This window comes from Gossypium hirsutum, chromosome D11 (genome assembly GCF_007990345.1).
Source record: "Gossypium hirsutum isolate 1008001.06 chromosome D11, Gossypium_hirsutum_v2.1, whole genome shotgun sequence".
NCBI lineage: Eukaryota > Viridiplantae > Streptophyta > Magnoliopsida > Malvales > Malvaceae > Gossypium > Gossypium hirsutum.
The window spans coordinates 18,237,367-18,258,687 of record NC_053447.1 but is presented as its reverse complement, the minus strand read 5'-3'; the positions used below and the strand labels follow the sequence as shown (position 1 = coordinate 18,258,687).

Below are 21,321 nucleotides of genomic sequence, written 5' to 3'. Positions count from 1 at the left end.
AAGAACAGTTACAAGTACAAATGCAAGAGGGGCTAGATAAAATCCAAGAAGACATAACGGAAAAATTGATCAAGGCTCAAAAAGATGCGATGGCTGAATTGACCCACCTACTGACTAAAAATGTAAATAAAGGACAGGGTCCTATGGTCAAAGATGAAGGAGAAGACAAGGATAGACCTATCTATCCTCTAGACTTTACGCCTCTGCATGCGTAGATTCAGACCGAGGTTGGATTAGGTTCTAATCCTAGAGATAACCCAGTGAATCTTGTTATTCCTGATTTCAAAGAAATGGCTAAAAAAGAGAAGGCAAACGTCGAACTGTCAAAACAATGGGAGGATATGTGTAAATGGTTGGAGGAAAAATTCAAAGCCCTAGAAAGCGCCGATAGTCACCATGGAATCGATGCGAAAGATCTGAGCTTGGTTCCAGACTGAGTACTCCCTCATAAGTTTAAGATGCCTGAATTTGAGAAATATAGTGGGACCAGTTGCCCAGAAGCCCATATCACCATGTTCTGTAAGAGAATGACTTGGTATATTAACAATGATTAGCTATTAATACATTGTTTTCAGGATAGCCTCATTGGGGTACTGTCGAAATGGTACAATCAGTTGAGCCGTACTGAGATTGGTTCATGGAGGGACCTAGCACAGGCATTCATGAAACAATACAGTCATGTAACGATGTGGTTCCCGATAGAATCACCTTGCAAAACATGGAAAAGAAATCGAGCGAAAGTTTTAGGTAGTATGCACAGAGGTGGAGGGAGGTTGCAGTCCAGGTTCAGCCACCCCTCTTGGAGAAAGAGACAACAATGCTCTTCATCAATACGCTGAAGGCCCCGTTCATTACGCACATGTTAGGAAGTGCTACAAAAAGCTTTTCTGACATAGTTATGAATGGTGAAATGATTGAGAATGCTATAAGAGCCGGAAAAATTGAGGAGGAAGAGAGTGATAATAGGTCAACCCCAAGGAGAAGAGAAAATGACGTGAACAACACAGCTTACTCAAGGTCAGTAAGTCATCCAGGTAAAGGGGTCGCTAGTCAACAAGGTTCATCAAGACAAGAACCTTATGTGAAACAAGGCACTGAGAACCTTCAATTTACACCAATTCCGATGTCGTATAAGGAGCTGTATCAAACTTTATTCAACGCGCGCATTGTTGCCCCTCTCTACACAGCCTCCACAGCCTCCGTACCCCAGATGGCACGACGCAAATACACAATGCGAATATCATGCGGGAAATACGGGGCATTCCATAGAAAACTGCATTGTCTTTAAAAAACTGATTGAAAGGCTTATCAGTATGGGCGTCGTTACATTTGATGATTCATCCAGTGCGGAAAATCCATTACCCCAATCATAATTGATAAATGGAGCGAATGCAAGGCACAAGCAACTGAAGGAGAGACCTTGTTAAATATCCGCCCATATAAACATGGAAGTGTTCTAAGCAATTAGACTGCGGAAGAAATCCCTATAGTTTTTAGAGCTTATCTAGAGTAATGTTCAGAACATTTTGCTGTTTTAGCCTAGAAATGATAGAAATTCTTTTGTGAAATAGGCTTATGTCTGAACGTTATTATTTTAATGAAATACATCTTTGCGATTATTTTTGAGCCAATATTTTTATTCTTTACGGATAATTCTATATTCTTTCATTCTTTTGGATTTTCTTCCAAACCATCATTCATTCATTCATAATCATATTGTATAAATAATTATTCATACATTCTTTTGTATATTCTTCAGTGCTTATTATGGGTCCTCAGATATCAATGACATGAATGACACTGCTATAGACTCAGATTTTCCTCTTGAGTGATGCATGTGTTTAGACGGATCTCATGACTTTGGAAATGACATAGATCGTAGCTTATCTCCGGACTTATTGATGAGGGTTGAGCAGGAGGATAGATGGATCCTACTTCACAAGAAACCATTAGAAATTGTGAGCTTGGTAAAGATTAAAATTGACCTGACCTCAAAGATGAAACAAGACCTTGTTCAAAGGTGTCTTTGTAGGATCATACCAGGATATCTGCACAACAGCTCGATTTGCAGTATGAACGATGCAATTCTTCACCGGGGCAATGCCTTTCTCGTTGAGTCAGCATAGATTTGCCCGTTTCTATCTCTTCAAGTTTTGTTGGATTTTATCCTGATTGAAGAGGATGATCTAAAGTTTTCTATCGTAGTTTCACCCCAGAAGGCTCTATGAAAGAAATCTGATACCAAAGAAGATTTTTCACATACAAGACGAAAGTGGAATATCTTATCGAAAGGGATATCATGGACTGGCCCAATCCTAAGGGTTCAGATTCAAAAAAAAATGTCAAAATCAAAATAAAAAAGAAAAAAGAAAAAATCAAAGTCAAAAGCAAAAAAGAGAAATCAATTAAAGTTAAAATAAATATGAAAAAGAGAAAAAAGAAAAGAAAAAGAGAGGCCAAGACGAAAACCCGCAAAGGGCGCTTTGTAACTAAATGTGGTTTTGAGTTGAAAACCCAAAGAAGGGCGACTCAAACTTCGAGCAAAATAGGGCATGGACATCACCATTATCGAAGACTTCTAATGGGCATTGCTTCACTATTGAGATCATCAATTATTTCATCAAATGGATAGAGGCTATTGCATGCGTCAATGTCATCATATGTCGATATAGAATTCCAGAGATGATGGTATTGGAAATTGCATTGAACTTGAATGACAGCACGATAGCTGAAGGCTGTAATCAGTTCAAAGTCAGACACCACGGTTTGTCACTGTATTGCAAGACAATGAAGTTAAAAAAATGAAAAATGGAGAGGCTAAAGGGAAAACCTGCAAAAGGCACCTTAGGCCAAAAGGGATTTGAGTTGAAAACCCGAAAAGGGCGGCTCAAATATTGATCAAAGTGGAGCATGAGGTAATCAAAGCAACTCGAATCTTGACCAGATGGGGCATGTGGTGATCTTGTTATGCCTGAATCAACAGGAAAGGATAGGCGACATCTTGGGGCATCAACAAAGCACTGTAGATCTCCTAAACACATATCCAACTCAAAAGGGTCTTCAGAAAGTTTGTACAGAGAAGTTCAAGCTACGATGTCTGGGCCAATCCTCATATCATTTGTTGTTCTTGGAATACTTTTTTCCTTTCCAAGATATACATTCCCAATTAATTTCTTTGTCGTCCTTCTTTACTATTTTTCGATAATTTGTTCTTTCGAGCTATGCTCAGAACCAACTTTATTCTTATTCATTGTTATGACCTTTTTTGCAAACATGTTGCATTGGAATAATGATTAATGGACTAATAAAACTTTCACAAAGGAAGTTTTGCATATTACTCTGAAAAGTTTCTAAATAATATAGGAGTCTGAAACAGGACTATTGTTTAGAGCACACCAAATTTAAAGGTTGGAAATTTGAGAAGGAATAGTGTAAATTTGGACTTTCTCTTTGGATTTTGTTGTCAAATGCATTAATTGACAAGATGTCATGTTGGTGACAAAGCTTACATAAACAAGCAAGCAATGATCACCAAGCAATAGGAAGATGTTACCTCGGAAAGAAGAGCTTTCATTTACGTATAAGTCTTTGGTACGACACCCTGGGAATGGTGTAAGGGACCAGACAGACTTAGATCTTGTATCCCTAAATTGTGATAGAAGGATTGAGGAAAAGCCACATATTTCTACACTTGGATTACAATGGGAGAATGATGGTACAAATTTGGCGCCCAATGGATTAAACTTTGAGGTTTACAGTGGGGGCAATCTGACTAAATGTTTCTTCAGAAAACGTCAGTCGAGAATGAATGTGTTATAGCACTTTAGTCATAAAGCCTTAACAAACTTCGAGTAATGACAACCTAAGCGGGATCGTTCTAAAAAAAATTTATGCATTCATGCAAACACCATTCATACATGTCTAGTTAGGAGCATTTGATTCATTCTGATCATGTCATCCCAATCATTAGGCATAATTAGGTTCATTACACAGGTCATGTTCCCCAGAGAACAGATCAGTGAAGATAAAAAACAAAGCCTTGCCTCCATCGGTTGTAGTGGAGCTGGTTAAAGATAGCAGATCTTGCCTTCCTGCGTTGACAGTGAAGCAGATCGAAAATAAAGCCTTGCCTCCATCGGTTGTAGTTGAGCTGGTTAAAGATAGCAGATCTTGCCTTCCTGCGTTAACAGCGAAGCAGATCGAAAACAAAGCCTTGCCTCCATTGGTTTTAGTGGAACTGGTTAAAGATAGTAGATCTTGCCTTCTTACGTCGACAGTGAAGCAGATCGAAGATTACAAGTCCTATATCCCTGGCCAGCAGTGGAATAGGTTAGAAATTATAAGTCTTATCTCCCTAAGCAGTAGTGGAGCAAACAGAAGAAATCAATCCTATCTCCCTAAAGTTGTAGTGGAACGGATTAAAACAATAGATCTTATCTCCCTAAGCAGTAGTGGAGCAGATCGCATCGGGTCTTATCTCCCTGAAGTTGCAGCGGAGACGACTGAGAAAACAAGTCTTATCCCCCTGAAGTCACAGTGAGGCAGACTGAAGAAGCAAATCTTATCTCCCTGAGGTTGCAGTGTAGCAGATTGAAGCCGATAATCTTATCTCTCTAAAGTTGTAGTGGGGCGAATTAAGGTAATAGATCTTACCTCTCTGAAGTTGCAACAGAGTGGATCGCATCAGGTCTTATATCCCTGAGATTGCAGTGGAGCAGATTGAGGTCGATAATCCTACCTTCCTGAAGTTGTAGTGGAGCGGATTAAAGTAATAGATCTTATCTCTCTGAAGTTACAGTAGAGCAGATCGCATCAAGTCTTGCCGACTAGAGATAGCAAATTTTGTTCCTTTTAAAAGCTACGAGTTTCAAATTCTATCTCCCTGATGTTGTAGTGGAGTGGATCGAAGCACTAATTCCTATACCTCTGAAGGTGTAGTAGGATGAAATGAGGTTTCTTGAAAAAAAATAACTACCAAAGTTTAGCACAACCGGGCAAAATTGGCCCTTTTTAGTCTTTGCTTCATTCCCGTTACACGACAATGAGCAAAGAGGGGCAGCTGTAATAGACCCAATTTGCCCCGGCCCACACAATAAAATAAACCAAATTAAAAAAATGGGTCCAATGAAATAGCAGTCCAAATTACAAAAACAGTAGGCCCAACATGGCTCAAACCCAATTACACTTAACCTAGCCCGGTTGCATAAGCCCAACACCCAATAGCCCACTATGTTTCAAGAAACAGAAACCCTAGGGTTTCTAACTCCCCTTCAGCCCCCAAGCACCGCAGCCAGCAGTCTCGTTGCACATGTTGCACCTGCGTGCGTGTAACCGCTCCATGCCAGCCTCTGCACTCACGCGTCTTCGTACCTGTACCTGCACAGAGAACAAACACACACACACGAAGGGAGCAGCAAAAAATAGACAGAAGAGGGAACATAGGGGATTTTCGGGGATTTTCGGGGATTTTCCTTGATTTTTCGTTTGATTTCTTTTTTTTTCTTTCTGTAATTCGGCTATATATGAAGCCAAAAACAATGTAAGAAATGGGGGGATGATAAAAAAAAGGATGGAAAGAAAAAAAAGGAATAAAAAAGTCTTTGAAGGTGATTTTCGAGTTTTTTTTCTATTCTTGTTCTTTTTTATATACACACATACTGAGTACAAAGAAAAGGGGGGATTCACCATTTCTTTTGCGTCTTGCACTGCACCTTTTTATTTTTTTCTTTGATATGAAAAACAGAAAAGAAAAGGGAACCTTTACCTGGGTTTGGCGTCGCCGAATCCCTCCTCCATTCAGATTGGAGTTGAATGGATGGGGGGGAGGGGGCTTTCGGTCCTTGATGCGGCGCAGAGAGTGTTTGTCTTTTTTTTTCCTTAGCTTTTGATTAGGGAGGCGTCTGATAGCTTAGAGTTTGGTTTTTTTAACCACAAAGGAAACAGCGTCGTTTGGAGTCAAGGCCATGGCTTCAAAATGGCGTCGTTTGAAGGCAATACCCGATGACCCGACCCGAATGCGGCTTGATCCGCGCGTCTTGGTAGGGGAGGGGATATTTGCATGCTAAGTCCCTTTTATTTCATGCCGTAGTTCAATCTGGTTTTTTGCTATTTTAATCTTGGTCGTGTAATTTTCTGCTGATTTCACTTCGATCCTTATTGAAATGCAGCGTTTTAAGGGGTAGAGATTAATTTCCTTTTGACCCCTTTATTGCTCGCGTGTTCAATGTGGTTCGCGCCCTTATAGTTATTTTGAATTGGCTCTTAAATTTCAGCCTTGATTTCAAATTAGTCATTCTGTTGTTTTTACTATTGTTATTATTTTTATTACTATTTATTATTATGTTAGATTATACTGTTATGTACCTATTTATATATTATTTTATTATACTATTATTTTTTAAACTGTTTCATAATACATATATGTACATACGTAATATATATTGTTTATTTTTAAACTATATTTTTTTTTTACATATAACGTTCATTAAAATTATTTTTACCTCACATACATATGATAGATTTCCTTTGATTATAATTATTTACCTTAAAGTTGTCTTGTAAATATGTTTGTATATTTTTAAACCAACATTTTTCTTTTACATACATATATAATTATTTTCTTTAAAAAAAAAACCCCTACTTCATATGTCACTTGTTTCAACCTTTTTATATATTATTATGTATGTATATTATTTGGTATATTATATATTTTCCTTATGTATATTTCTTTTATTTTCCTTTAAATCTTTTGCAAACTCGTATATATATACATTATTATGACGAATTTTTATGCATATAATTTATTGTACATTGATAAATTTTGAATCTTCTCCCTTGCGTATTTTTTTTATTTTACTTTAAAACTTATTATACTTTGTTTGTATTGATTTGCTTGATATTCCTTATAATTCATTTGCTTTTAATATTAATATTTGTAATACGTGATGTGAGATAATTGCTCTTACGTAAATTGTATTGTTTGCTCGTACATCTCGCTTCTTTGACATGCATTAGTATACGTTTTAATTTACGAATAATCAATTCGCATGGTACATTATTATACAATCGTTTTTATTCATTCAAAAGATTACAAATTACAAAATTATTTCATTCAAAAAAACTTTCAAAAATACTCAAAGTTTAGAATCCTCGAGAGAATTGAGCCCTAACGTATTGGGTTCCAATTTTCCTCGTCGAATCTAAATAATCGAATATTTTTTAAACATACAAATTTCAAATAAAAACCCATTCTCGAGAATTCGACACGTTGTGTCTAACGCATTGGATATTATATGTTATTTTCTCGAGACGAGGATTTTAAAAATAAAGGCAGTGTTTGATATTTAGGAATTTTGTGAAATCGAACCCTAACTTACTGGGTTTTGATTTTGTCATTTGACCCAGATAATCGAATATCCTCCTCAAAATGCATAGGTTTTAAAAGACGAGAGATAAACTTAATTTTGAGGATTTAAAATGTCGCACTCTAACTTACTGAATGTAATAATTTATTTCTTTGAAATAAGTAAGCCTCATCATCCAATTTATTTTATTCAAGGATCGTATTTAAAATCTTTTCAAAATTTCGACATTAAAACATTAAACAATTAATCCGATTCCAATTTTGGGCGTCACGAGGGTGCTAACCCTTCCTCGTGCGAAATCGACTCCCGAACCTGTTTTCTCAAATTCGCAGACCTAAAATTATTTTTAAGGTGATCCGATCACACCTCAATAAAAGATCGGTGGCGACTCCCATTTTCATTTTCAAAGTCGATAACAGAAAATTTGTATTTTCAAAAAATGGTTTCGACAATGGGAATGCACTTTCGTAATTAAAATAAATAATATTATTTGAAGGTATTTTAGTTTTTTTTTACTTTAAAAATCAATAAAAATATGCATATTATGATATCTGAATCCATGCCAGTGGTATTAATAAAACATTTAATTTACCATTTAGCTAGACATGATCATGGGCCAAGCCGCGACCAGTGCAAAATTTTAGGCTCGGGCCCGGCCCAAAAAACGGGCCTAAAATTTATTTACGCTTGACCTCAAAAAAATACTAAACTCGAGCCTGACCCACCCATATTAAAAAAATTTATATTATTTTTTACATATAAACAAATTTAAAAAATATAATACATCAAATACACAAAAAAACATTAAAAATAAATGCTTCTCAATAAATTAAAAATAAATTAGGAAAAAAATCTTTATACTTAAATAATACTAAGATAAGTGCAATTTATTTTTAACATACTAATATAGTTGCAACTTAACAAGCAAATGCCTCTAAAATAGTAGTAAAATTAACAATAAAATAAGAGTTATACAATATTCAATCAATAACAACAAAATAGTAATAATATAATAGCAAAATGACAACAAACAATAACAAAGGTAGCATCAAACATTAACAGAAAATATTTAGTCAAATTCGGGCTAGGCCAAAAAAAATTTACTCGAGGCTTGGTCTATTTAGAAAAATGAGCATCACTTTTTGTCCAAGCCTTTTTTTGGATATATTTTTACCCAAACTCTCACTTTTCTGGTGGACTTTCAGGTCTAGGCATGTGACTGAACCATGATCAAGTCTACATCCAGCTAAAGTTTATATATATATTTATACATTATAATTTTATTATTCACACTTTATTACCTCCATTGCATTATTAATTAAGTTCTTGACTGAGTCGGTTTTAGCCTGGATCACCAACACAGTTATGAAGTTATGGGAATGCCTTTCATAATTAAAATAAATAATTTATTTGAGAATATTTTAATCTTTTAACTTAAAAACTAATAAAAATATATATATGATGATATTTGAATCCACATTTATTGCATTAATAGAACATTTAAGTTACCATTCAACCGAAGTTTTATTTAATTTATCTTTAAATTCAAACCATACAATTCATTATTTATTATATGTTATTTTTAAACATATATATTCTAAATCTATAATTTTCATAGGCATGGCTGTGATAGGAATTTTCTTTTTACCATTAAATAAGGAGAATTGATACAAGAAAATCAAGAAGATCCCATTGGCCATTAAAACAAATTAAGAAAGAAAAGCAAGCTTAAAGGAAAATGAACAGACAAGCAAAGCATAAAAAAACAGGACTCAACAAAAAACCAGAAGAAATGAAACTCCAAACCACAGTAAAATTACGAGCTCCTATCCCCATCCTCGATGGTATCTTCCATTGAAAACTTGAAAATGCTCCTGCAGCCCTTATCTCAACCGAAGTAAAAAATCCACAATCCTTCGATTTAGAAACTTGAGGTTACTCGTTGTCGTTCCCGATCTACTACTGCTTCCACCCCCACCAGAGCTTCCTCGACCCAGACCCTTATTCCCTCAAAACGCCTCCCCTCCGCCGCCAGCGTGTGCGTCGCTTGATTGTTCTGTCGAGGTACATATCTAAATTCCACTGAATCAAAATACTAGCCTAATGTCTTTTACAAGTGCACTATTGATCGATTTGTCAACCCCAGGACATCGCAGTTTCTTGATGACAGACAAAGAGTTCCCTTCCACTACCACCGCTCGGAACCCTAAATCGTTCAACAGAATCATCGCACTCAGACATGCCTTTGCTTCTGCAACAATCGAATCTGTTACAAATTCAAAAGGGTAAATACCAGCCACCATGATTAATCCATCCCCATTCCTAATTAAGACCCCCGCAACAGCCTTGTATGTTAAATGATTGAAAGACACATCAAGGTTTGCCTTTACTTTAAATCCCTCTGGTGGCTTCCAAATGCTACCCGGTGGACGTTGAACCTCTTGTAAAACCGAATCCAAATAGTCCAGTTCTTGCATGTATGTTTTAACGAAAGCCACAATACCATATGCTTGTTGATTGACACCATCATGATAAGCACTATTCTGATTAAACCAGACTGCCCAAAATACAACCACCCATAATACATTTATCAAGGGAACTGTTGACAAACTCTTTAACTAACCATAGTTTCCAATTGTTTGTATTGTTTGAGGGAGCAAATGGTACCAGCAGAGCATTCAAAACCTGGGTAATTACAGCACAATCACAGAAGAGGTGCTCCACTGTCTCCTCAATCACTACATACTGGGCACCAGCTACTAGTTGCCACCCTTCGAGCTACCAGATTACTTAGAGTAAGAAGAAAGTTATTAGCAATTCGCCAAAATGAATCTTAATTTTATTTGCCAATTTAAGGTTCCAAATTCTGTTGTTAAAAACTCGTACCTCATTGTTCTGGCTTGTATTTGCACATTCTGTACCATCGCCTGTATTTGAAACAAGCCACTTGTAACCACTCCTTACCAAATACTCCCCCGTATTACCCCCTTGCCACAAGAATTCATCCTCCTGTGTGAATCTTGATAGTGGAATAGAAAGCACCCTCCTGTCCTAATCACTATCAAATAAACTATTCACCACATCCGCCTGCCAGGTATATGTATTTACATCAATAAGATCCGAAATGTGTATAATTAATATCAATCGACTGACCCGAGATTGTCCCTTTTCTAGGTCCAGGCAACCATGCATCTCGCCACATATTAATAGAGGTGCCACTGCCCACTCTACACCCCCACCCTCTTCAATCACCCTACGGGCCGATCAGATATTGCGCCAGGTATATAAAAGGTAAGAACCGAGTTGTGCATTCATAAATTCCGTAGATTGATAATACTTGGATTTCATAACACGGGCAAGTAAACAATCCGGTTTCATCAAAAGCCTCCAGGCTTGCTTAGCTAACAGAGCTATATTAAAAGCACCTAAATCCCAAAACTCCATACCCCATCAACTTTTGGCCTGCATAATACACCCCACTTACACCAATGTATACCCCTATTTGTTTTGTTATTGCGCCGCCAAACTTTACTAATAAGGCTTTCAAGCTCACGACATAAAGAACTTGTGAGTAAAAAACAATTCATAGTATAAATTGAAATTGACTGTAAAATGGATTTTATAAAGACCTCGTTACCTCTCGCGGAGAGATAACGAGCAATCCAACCATCAATGCGCTTCATAATCCGCTCCTTAAATCTCACAAAAGCCTCCATCCCCTTCTTTCCCACAATTGTTGGCAAACCGAGGTACTTTTCTAGATTAGATGAAATACGGACCCCCAAGATATCCTCTATCTGAGCCTTTGTCTTGTCATCGATGTTACTACTAAAATAAACTAGTGACTTATCAAAATTGATAATTTGCCTTGAAACCCCTTCATATTCCAGTAGCAAGTCTTTCATCACTTTTGCCCCTTCTTTCGCCTCTCTAAATAATAAAAAAATAAATGTGATTGTTAGTCCCCTCCTCAGCACCCTTTCCCCTCGAGTAACGCCCTCTCGCCTAGTCAATTATACAAATTGGAAATCCTTCGGCACATTTATTACTTGGATTTTTAGTATTTATAAAATATTTATTGCTAACATTTATAAAATGTAAAAAAAAAAGTCTGCTAGGTTAGCACGTCTCTGTCTACTCCCTCTAGCAGTTTTTAGGTTTTTTTTTTGTTTTGCTTTTTGATATAGCAGTGACGACATCTTCCTATTCAATTCATTCCTTTACTTTTCTATTACGGTTTTGAGTTTGCATGGAGGCAGCTTTAGCGGGATTAACGCTGGAGGAGGAAGAAGATGAAATTCTTCAAATCCAAACTGATGCGGTAACGAATGGAGATGTGAAAATTTTGCAATTAGTGGGATGCTTTTTAGCGGCAAGTATAGTCCACTTTCCAGCAATGAGAAGTACAATGACAAACTTGTGGCATCCTGTACGAGGAGTTCAAATTACAGATCTGGGGAAAAAAGGTATTTATTTTAATTTTTTCATTTAATGGATCTTGAAAGGGTTATAAAAGGTTCACCTTGGACTTTTAACAATCATTTATTAATTCTTCATAAGTTGAAAAGGGGAGAGAATCCGTTGAAGATCCCTTTAATCTATTCACCTTTGTGGGTCCACATACATGATGTCGCAATAGGTTTTGTCTCAAAAAATCTGACAATTCAATTGGGGAATTTTATAAGAGAGTTCATGGAATACAATGGTTGAAGCCTGGAAAAAAAGTAGAAATTTTATGAGAATACGAGTCAAAATTGATATACGACGCTCTTTAAAAAGGAAAAAACAAATAATGTGTTATGGAAAATGCTCATATGTTCGATTCAAATATGAGAGAATATCATTTTTTTTGCTTTTATTGTGGTCGTTTAGGCCATAGTGATTCTTTTTGTGAAACAATGATGGAGGTAGGAGTGGAAATTGAAGAGATGAGGTGGGACTTATCAATAAGGGCGCAGCCTCGTCGAGCTCAGATGATGACTAGTGTATGGTTGTGAGAAAAATGTGAGGGACAATAGAGACGAAATAATGTGGAAAAGTAAAATTGGGGGGATAAGCTAAGTGGCCCAATGGAGAATAGTAGTAGGGATACTTTAGATCTAGTACTAGGAATAAATCTGGTAGGGAGGGGATATCATACAAGAGAAGGTAGTGGGAACTAGAGGGGAAATATGGAGAATAGCTTAATGGAACATGATCTTGAAGATGAAGTGATTGTTGGTGAGGAGGGAAAAAAGAGAAATAGAAGGGAAATGGAGAATGCTTTGGCCAAAGAGGAGACTAAGGGTGGGTTTGGATGGTCGATGGGTGCGGTGCGGTACGTTTAGCTTACTTTTTATCTCACGCTACAGTATCGCTACAGTATCTAATCTCACCGCTACCGCTATTTTTACACTAACCGCAGGTAAACACACCGCCCATACAAACTCACCCAAAGTCTTCTTAACATTTTGGCAAAAAGGAGCAAGACAGCAGTGGAGGTTAGTCATCAATCATCGACGACTGCCAAGTGGCAAGCCGACCGAGTACAATGAAAATTCTAAGTTGGAATATCCGTGGATTGGGGAGTTCACGGACAATTCACAAACTTCGATATATGCTGAAGATATATAATCCCCAAATTGTCTTCTTTATGGGGACAAAAATTAACAACAGACAGATGGAAAAAGTTAGAAGTTGTGGGTTTTTTAATGGTATTGATGTTAGTTCAAAAGGTACTAGAGGTGAGCTGTGTTTGGCCTGGCGCAATGATAAAAATGTTCAGCTTCAAAGCTATTCAAAACGGCATATTGATGTGATCATTGATGAAGGGGAAGAAGGGTATAAATGGAGGTTTACAGGTTTCTATGGGTCTCCATATTCACAAGAAAGAATTGAGGCATGGAATTATTACGGCACTTAGGTACGATTGGGGAGCTACCGTGGATGGTATGTGGTGATTTTTATGAAATTCTGTATAGTTTTGGAAAAAAGGGGGTCTACCGCGAGAAGAAGGATGAAAGGAAGCTTTTCGTAATACATTGGAGGAATGCAATTTATTTGGTATTGGGTTCTATGGAAACTAGTTTACATGGGAAATGGGGAATTTACCTGAAAATAATATTTAAGAGCGGTTAGATAGAGCGGTTGCGACTGAAGAATGGTTACGAATTTTTCCTGAATTCCAGATTCAACATCCCCCACATACGTTTTCTGATCATTGTCCTTTATTGGTTAACACAAAAAGGAAAACAAAGAGAGAACACAAAGATTTCAAGTTTGAAGCATGGTGGGTATTAGAGGATTCGTTTTTTGACGAGGTCAAAAACATTTGGGAGCAATCTAAGGGTGATTTCTTATGCAAGCTAAACAATATGAAAAGGGGGCTAGAGTGATGGTCTCGACAAATTTAAAATTCTAGAGATGGAAGAAAAAAGTTGTTATTTTTAAAATGGCCACATTACTAGAAGTTGAAAGAGATGAAAAAAATTTGGCAGATTTGATCGATACAAGAATCCAATTAAATTTGGAGATAGAAAAGGATGAACGGTACTGGGAACAAAGAGCGAAGGTTAACTGGTTAAAACTAGGGGATAAAAACACAGCTTTCTTCCACAAACAAGCAACACAGAAAAGATAGAGAAACTTCATTCGTAAAATGTAGGATGATAATGGGAGAGAAACAGACGAATTACAAGAAATGGAAATGATTGCCAGAATGTATTTCCAAAAACTTTTCTCCGCAGGCAGAAGGGCAAACTATGAGTATGTTTTATTAGGAGTTTCCCAATATATATGGGAAGAAGATAATTTAATGCTTAAAGAGAGATACACAAAGGACGAAATTCAGCAGGCTTTGTCAAAATTAGGGCCCACTAAGGCACCCAGGGAAGATGGATTTCTAGCGTTATTTTATCAGAAATGTTGGGCGATTATTGGAGAAGTATCTTTTGTCTCAATCATCTGAATGGAGGAATGGAGATAGGTCAAATTAATAAAACAAATATTGTTTTAATCCCAAAAATTTCAAATCCTGTGGATTTATCACATTTTAGACCCATTAGTTTGTGTAATGTTCTATACAAATTAATGGCTAAAGTTATTACGAATCGCCTTCAGAAAGTCTTGGACAAATGCATTAATCCTATACAAAGTGCTTTTGTGCTGGGGAGATTAATATCGGATAATGTGTTGTTGGCCTATGAACTTCTCCATACGCTAAAACAGAAAAGAGTAGGAACGAAAGGATTTATGGCAGTCAAACTGGATATGAGCAAGGCATATGATAAGGTAGAATGAAGTTTTGTGGAGGAGGTAATGAAGAAAATGGGTTTTGACCGAGAATGGGTGACTTTACTGTTAAGATGTGTAATTACAATTTCTTATTCAGTAGTTCTTAATAGACACAATGGAAAATCTTTCTATCCTACTAGAGGACTACGATAAGGGGACCCATTGAGCCCGTTTTTATTCTTATTTTGTGGAGAATGTCTTTCTAGTCTTATGAAGCTAGGAATGCTGGAGAATAGAGTAAGAGGTGTTAAGGCAAGCAGAAGCGGGCCACATGTTTCATATTTACTTTTTGTAGACGATTGTATGCTGTTCAGGGAAGCTACAGAGAGGAGTTCAATTTATTTAAAATAGATTCTGCACAATTATGAAGTTTGCTCGGGCCAAAAAGTAAACTTTTCAAAATCCACAATATTTTTCAGCAGTGATTCACAGGAAGAAGAAAGACGAACAATTACTCAAGTTCTTGGAGTGCGAAGTTCAGATGCTATGGAAAGATATCTAGGGCAACCTAACTTAGTGGGGAGGAGGAAAAAGGCAGCGCTTCAGATTTTGAAAGATAGGTTCAAACAACGAATTGATAATTGGAGCATCAAGTATCTTTCACAAGGAGGTAAGGAGATTTTTATTAAAGCTATTTTACAATCTATACCAACCTACGCAATGTCTTGTTTTTTACTTCCTAAATCTTTATGTAAGGAGTTAGAGGGAATTATTGCAAAATTTTGGTGGCAGGAAAATAAAGGGAAAAATGAGATCCATTGGTGCGCGTGGAAAGACGTTTGCTTACCAAAAGAATCAGGTGGTTTAGGTTTTAGAAGTTTAAATAAGTTCAATGTTGCATTATTAACTAAACAGGGTTGGCGCCTTATTAATTATCTGAGTTCTTTATTAGCCTGAGTTTTAAAAGCTAAATATTTCCCTAAAACAAACTTCTTAAATGCTTCTTTGAGTAACTTACCTTCACTCACCTAGAGGAGTATTTGGTCAACAAAAAAACTTTTGTTGGACAACTTATGCTAGAGGGTTGGAGTAGGAGACCATATATAAGTATGGAATGATCGCTGGATACCGGGAGTGATTGAAGATAGATTACAGAACAACAACAGTAATGATGGAATAAGATTAGTGTCCAACTTAATCAACGAAGAAAGTAGAACATGGAACAGAGATTTGATTGTCCGTACCTTTAATACGGATATTGCCAAGAAGATAATGCAGATTCCGCTTTTAAAGTCAAGCCAAGAAGACATTCAAGTCTGGAGAGGGGAGGCGACTGGAGTCTTCTCAGTAAGAAGCGCCTATAAAATATTACAAGAGTCTACTACAGATCCTAATGTTTATTTACTGACCCATACAAAAAAATTTTACAGGAAATTATGGAATCTAAATTTGTCTTCAAAAATTAAGATAACAGTGTGGAAAATTGCGTGGAATTACATTCCAACTTTCTCCAATCTAAAGCTGAGAAAAGTAATGACAGAGGACCGATGTCTGAAATGTGGATAGGAAGCAGAAGATAGCAACCATGTCTTTCAAAGGTGCCCTATAGCGAAAGAAGTATGGAGCCGGTTGAAGATAGCAACAATAGTAATTTAGATCTATGGAGTTGGCTTACCTGGGCTTTCAGCGAAGGAACAAATGAACAGTGTAGAGGATTCTGCTGTGGGCTATGGATAATCTGGACAAGTAGAAATAAATTTCTTTACGAAGGCAAAATCGGTACCAGTTGGGACATATCCAAACAAATCAAAAGCTATATTCTAGAGCTGGAAGGTATTAAAGAAAGGGAACTCACCTTAGTAACCAGTACAAGGTCTAGTCAGAGGCTACAAAGAGCGAATACGACCATCTTTTTCGATGCGGCTCTTGACTCACAATATAACAGATCTGCGTCAGGCCTAAGAGCACGTTTGGTTCGCTGTATTGGATTAGAGGTGTATTGGATTAGAGGTGTAATGGAATAGAGGTGTAATAGCAAATCAACTGTTTGGTTGAATGTAATGGAATAGAGGCGTAATAGTAAAACTGTGTTTGGTTGAATGTAATAGAGGTGTAATAGCATAATAGAGAAAACTAAAATGACCAGAATACCCTTAGTATAAATTTGTTTTGGTAAATGATTATTGTTATTGTTATTTAAATTTTAATAAGATTATTTATTATCAAAAATAAATAATTTAATCATATTTAAACATAATTATTATTTAATATATTTTAATTAAAATATATAATTTAATAAAATTCTTAATAATTGATTATCTTATATGAATTTACTCAAATCATAATATATGATATTATAAAAGATAATTTGAAATAATTAATATTAAATATATTTTAATTAAAATATATGATTTAATAAAATTTAAAATAATTATAACTAATAAATTATCTTATATGAATTTGTATAATTTAAAATAATTATTATTACATATAATTTAATAATAATATATAATTTCATAAAATTCTTAATAATAAATTTTCTTATATGAATTTATACAATTTAAAATAATTCGGATCAATCACACCTTCATTACTAAAAAGTTACATTTGCTGCATTATAATTCGCAATCTGCTGAAATAGTTTATATACAAGATCCACCGCTTAAAAATATGGACTCTTCCTAATAGCATAACTAAGCTTGAATTTCATTAAATTATTTTCAAAATTTCATTAAATTACTTTCAAAGTTAAGGATCAACATTTAACTACAAATTTTGAGTTTGCTAGTTTACAAAATTGAATTATTTTGGGAATTTGTTTCGACTTGAACATCCTCGTCGAGTAACAATCTGAACTTGAGAATCTTCTGAAGTCGAGCGACCGGTTTTACTTGCTTTCTCGGAGCTTGATTTGGATCTAGTATATATTTGCCTGAGAAGAGATTTGCCTCTGATGGACCTGTCTCTTCATGTACTACAGGTGAAGCTTCTGTAAATCATAATTTCACACACAAGTTATTAATTCATGCAATGCAAAATGTTTGAGAAACAGAATAAACCAAGAGGCAGCCTATGTTACGGACTGAAGTTCAACTACTGGAACACAACATGTATGCACGAACATGCCAAAATCTATCATGGATTTATCGTGTTACAAACTATATAACACCTTAAATGCAATACGACATAGAAAAATAATAATAACACGACAAGAATGCCTGGATTGTACAAGTAACTTGCTATTCCGCTATGCAAAGGGCAAGAAGATGATAACAAAGAGAGAATAGGATGGAGTAAGTTAACCAAGTCCCGGTTTAGCTCAAAGTAAGTATAACAGGAAATATTGCTCACCATCTTCAGAGAAAACAAAGCAAGTCCCAATTGTTTCTTCATATTCTCCGATCTGTAATTTGGAAAATAAATTAACTTAAAACATGAAAATTTCATGAATTAAAAAACCCTCATCTCAGCAATCAGTTGGTGATTATTAAAGCTCAAATCAAAGCAAACTATAAAAGCGATAGCTTAGGCCTATAGCGGACCACCAAATCCCTAGTTCAAATCAAAGCAAACTTTTATATTACCGGAATTGGAAACAAATGTCAGATATGAATACCTATCCAGTTATCCAGACTTGAATGATAATGATTTGGAAAATGATCTCTAGATAATATTTTCCATTTATAATACCATATTCGGTCTATGGCTTCCTGAATTCTTTACGTCATTCTCATGCATAACAGAGACATTCATACACCATTTAAAATTTCTAGCAATAAACATTAATAAATAAATAAATAATGGTAGTCCTAAGATATTTAGTAAATATGGTCATCAAGGGAAATAAACTTTTCAAAACATAAATAACCTGGAAGTTGGAACCTTAGCTGTTCAAGGTAAATATTAGATTTAATATTGTTCGGACTTTTCAGTTTCTTTATGTATACATAACATATTCAGACACTAGTGTGGAGGAATGGTCCTCCAAATATAGAGAAAAACATAGAAAATTTTGGTAAATCCATGTCATGTACAGATCCACATCTGACACTAACCTTGATTTAAATAATATAGCAAGATTTGCAAAGTTAACAACTCACCAGCTTAACTTTTTTGTCTATGATTAATATTGGATTCATCGTATCCAGACCCTGACATTCATAACAATCTGATCATCACACTATGATAAATCAAAGAAAAAAGGGTTAAAAACAACAATCAAACCTTGTTCAAAACTGACAGCAAAATACCAATAAATCAAGTAAGCAATATTTCCAGGCAAAAATATCGCTAAACAAATAATTAGAAGCTTACAATTACACACCAAAATCAAATCCGTATTCATCTATGCAGAGCTCCAATCAAAGAACAAAAACATATATAGGTTGATTTTTATTAAGATTAATCATATTGCAAACTAAATGAATACGCAAATGTAAGAAATTTTATATAATACAAATTATAAACTTGCCAAATTTTATATAAATATATAACACCATAAATGCTGAAATGTAGATTGCTGAATCTAATGTTTATTAAATCCAACAAGTCCAAAGCAAGTACATACATAATCTAAACAAGGTTTATCTAGATTAAGTTCTCCATAGTTAAAGCAATCACACGGATAGCTAGTATTATATATCTAGATGAAGATCTCTATCAACACATTAAAATTCCCTAATCCTCATAAGCTGACCAGTAAAAATATGAGAGCTTTCGTTTCATGAATTAACAAATATAAAATGAACATCGAGCAACAAAAACCAAAGGCAAAGCTTTCTTCTCGGGTTCTTAGTTTTTTTAAAAATATTTGTATCTGTCATATGTATTCAAGACTAAACTTCCTAAATACTCATTCAGTTATAAATTCTAATTTTCACATAACTGCCAAAAAAAAAACCTTAACAAATTTGTAACATACAAAAATTTAGAACTTACAGAAAGAGTATAAGGTGCATTTGGAGGGATGTCAATCTGCCCACGAACAGTTTCAAGATCAAGTAATACATACTCTGAATCTTCTTCCTCTCCATAATCATCATCCTTGTTTTTCTCCATCTAATCAAACCCAGAAAAAAAACATTACACTTCAAAGATACTGCAAAACAAACAAAATAAATTTTCAGAAGAATGGTTGAAAAATATGAATTTTTATTTAGTTGTATTCGAGATAGATTAAGAGAAGTTCCATTGCATACGACACCCAAACAGATTAAGAGAAGTCAAAGAAGAAGAAAGATTCATCAAGCAGCTAGGATTAACTGATAACAATGTCCATTCCATATAGAAAACTAAACCAATCTATAAGAATTAGATATCTTCTCCCAAGTTCAAAACTTTTCACAAAAAATATATATATTGGGAGGACTTGCAGAGATGGAGACATTTAACTTTGTAGTGATTTTAAGCTAACCCTAAATAATTCCAATCAACATAAATAGAGAACTGTTAAGACCTAAACATACTCTAACTCAAAAGCATAGTAAACAAAAGAAAAACAAAATATATTACCCATTATCCTTACCTTGCGATTTTAGTCGAGAGTTAAGGATTTCCGAGGGAGAGGAACCCCAGCCGTCGGTAAGATTCAACAACCAAACGTGCTCCGAGAGGAAAAATGAAGCAATGGGAAATGGGAGGAGAAATGATGGGGACAGAAAAAGGAGAGGGTATAGGTCGATTTCGGGTAGAGAGGGAGGGTAAAACAGAGAGTTGGGAAGGGAAGCCGGATTAAATAGGTAATCTGAGATTTAGGAAGGGAATAGAAAAGCAGAGAATTTGGGGATTAGGTCGGGATTGTATTACGCGCGTAATATCTATTACAGCGAACCAAACGTCGGAATAGGGGCGTAATGTAATAGGCGCGTAATCGGGGCGTAATGGATTACCTATTACACTGAACCAAACGTGCTCTAATTGTTAAGGAACAGGAGGGTAGAATCGTGGTTGCAAAGCCGATCCTTCATGAAAATGTTGCATCTCCATTTGCGGCGGAAGCATACGTAGGATATCAAGCAATAATGTTAGGGATTCAATTGGGATATCATACTTTAGACATACTAGGAGATTCAAAAACAGTTACAACAAAATGCCAAAGTGAAAATCGCGACAGATCAGAAATAGGAGCAATCATCAGTTATATTCAAGGTTTAAAAGGTTTCTTTCAAAATATTAGTTTCTACTTCATACCAAGGACTGGACATATCGAAGCACACAGAATAGCAAAAGAAACACTCAAGAAGGGAAAGGAACAATACCTGGAGGGAGAGACCTTAAAAGCGTTATGCGAAGAACAGGAACCAAATCGTCTGGGTTATTAGAGTAAAGGGAAAGAATATAAGATTTTGATTTTCGGCATGAGTGAGTGACGATTGAAATGAAAGAAGAAATGCAGGTTGTAAAACTAATCAGAGAAGCAAAAGATTTGAGGGGATTTGCTTTTACTTTTTAGTGGTCTTGGGCAGAGGAAAAGACAGAATGATAAATGCAGACAACTAGACCGTTCGGCTGGAGTTTTTTTTGAATTTTAATTTTTTTGTTTTTGCTTTTGTGGGCTAAACTGATGAAAGCCCGTTTCTTGTTGTTTTATTTTGGATTCATTTGTTGGGTTTAGCCCAAACGGACGATTGTGTTTTAATCTCATGCTTTAATCCAGTTGAATTTTCAAAAAAAAAAAACATTTATAAAATGTAACATATTTTTTTATTTGTATGAATTTAGTTTTTAAGTATATTTATATGAATTT

General features: G+C 35.5%; 1 protein-coding gene and 1 long non-coding RNA gene across 18 annotated transcripts; one reads left to right on the top strand and one right to left on the bottom strand.

Annotated features, from left to right (window-relative positions):
• Positions 1-9,071: 9,071 nt before the first annotated feature.
• LOC107916666 (uncharacterized) lies at positions 9,072-16,753 on the top strand. Of its 12 annotated transcripts, none has more exons than XR_005921185.1 (4): positions 9,072-9,428; positions 9,511-9,649; positions 10,018-10,458; positions 10,539-16,662. It is a non-coding gene; the product is annotated as an uncharacterized lncRNA (long non-coding RNA). The 12 variants fall into 12 exon arrangements; XR_005921191.1 differs by having other exon boundaries at positions 9,074-9,428; positions 9,511-10,458; positions 10,539-11,830; positions 15,059-16,662; XR_005921190.1 differs by having other exon boundaries at positions 9,074-9,428; positions 9,511-10,458; positions 10,539-11,830; positions 15,056-16,662.
• A 413-nt stretch (positions 16,754-17,166) lies between these two features.
• On the bottom strand, positions 17,167-21,085 carry LOC107916665 (general transcription factor 3C polypeptide 6). Of its 6 annotated transcripts, none has more exons than XM_016845993.2 (6): positions 20,834-21,077; positions 20,101-20,555; positions 19,515-19,634; positions 18,677-18,727; positions 17,928-17,979; positions 17,167-17,565 (listed from the first exon to the last, which is right to left on the bottom strand). In XM_016845993.2, exons 3-6 carry the CDS (start codon positions 19,632-19,634, stop codon positions 17,366-17,368), a joined length of 423 nt encoding a protein of 140 aa, XP_016701482.2. In that variant the 5' UTR covers positions 20,101-20,555; positions 20,834-21,077; the 3' UTR covers positions 17,167-17,365. The 6 variants fall into 6 exon arrangements, with proteins under 6 accessions (XP_016701482.2, XP_040962286.1, XP_016701479.2 ...); XM_041106352.1 differs by having other exon boundaries at positions 19,515-19,674; positions 20,834-21,068; XM_016845990.2 differs by having other exon boundaries at positions 20,101-21,085.
• Positions 21,086-21,321: the final 236 nt, after the last annotated feature.

Excerpts from the sequence above, each read along its gene's own strand:
- LOC107916665 (XM_016845990.2), bottom strand. The coding sequence starts at position 19,634 with ATGGAGAAAAACAAGGATGATGATTATGGAGAGGAAGAAGATTCAGAG. Across the intron at positions 18,728-19,514 it reads ATGCACCTTATACTCTTTCT|GGTCTGGATACGATGAATCC; the intron begins GTAAGTTCTAAA and ends TATGAATGTCAG. Across the intron at positions 17,566-17,927 it reads CTTTGTTTTCTCTGAAGATG|AAGCTTCACCTGTAGTACAT; the intron begins GTGAGCAATATT and ends TATGATTTACAG.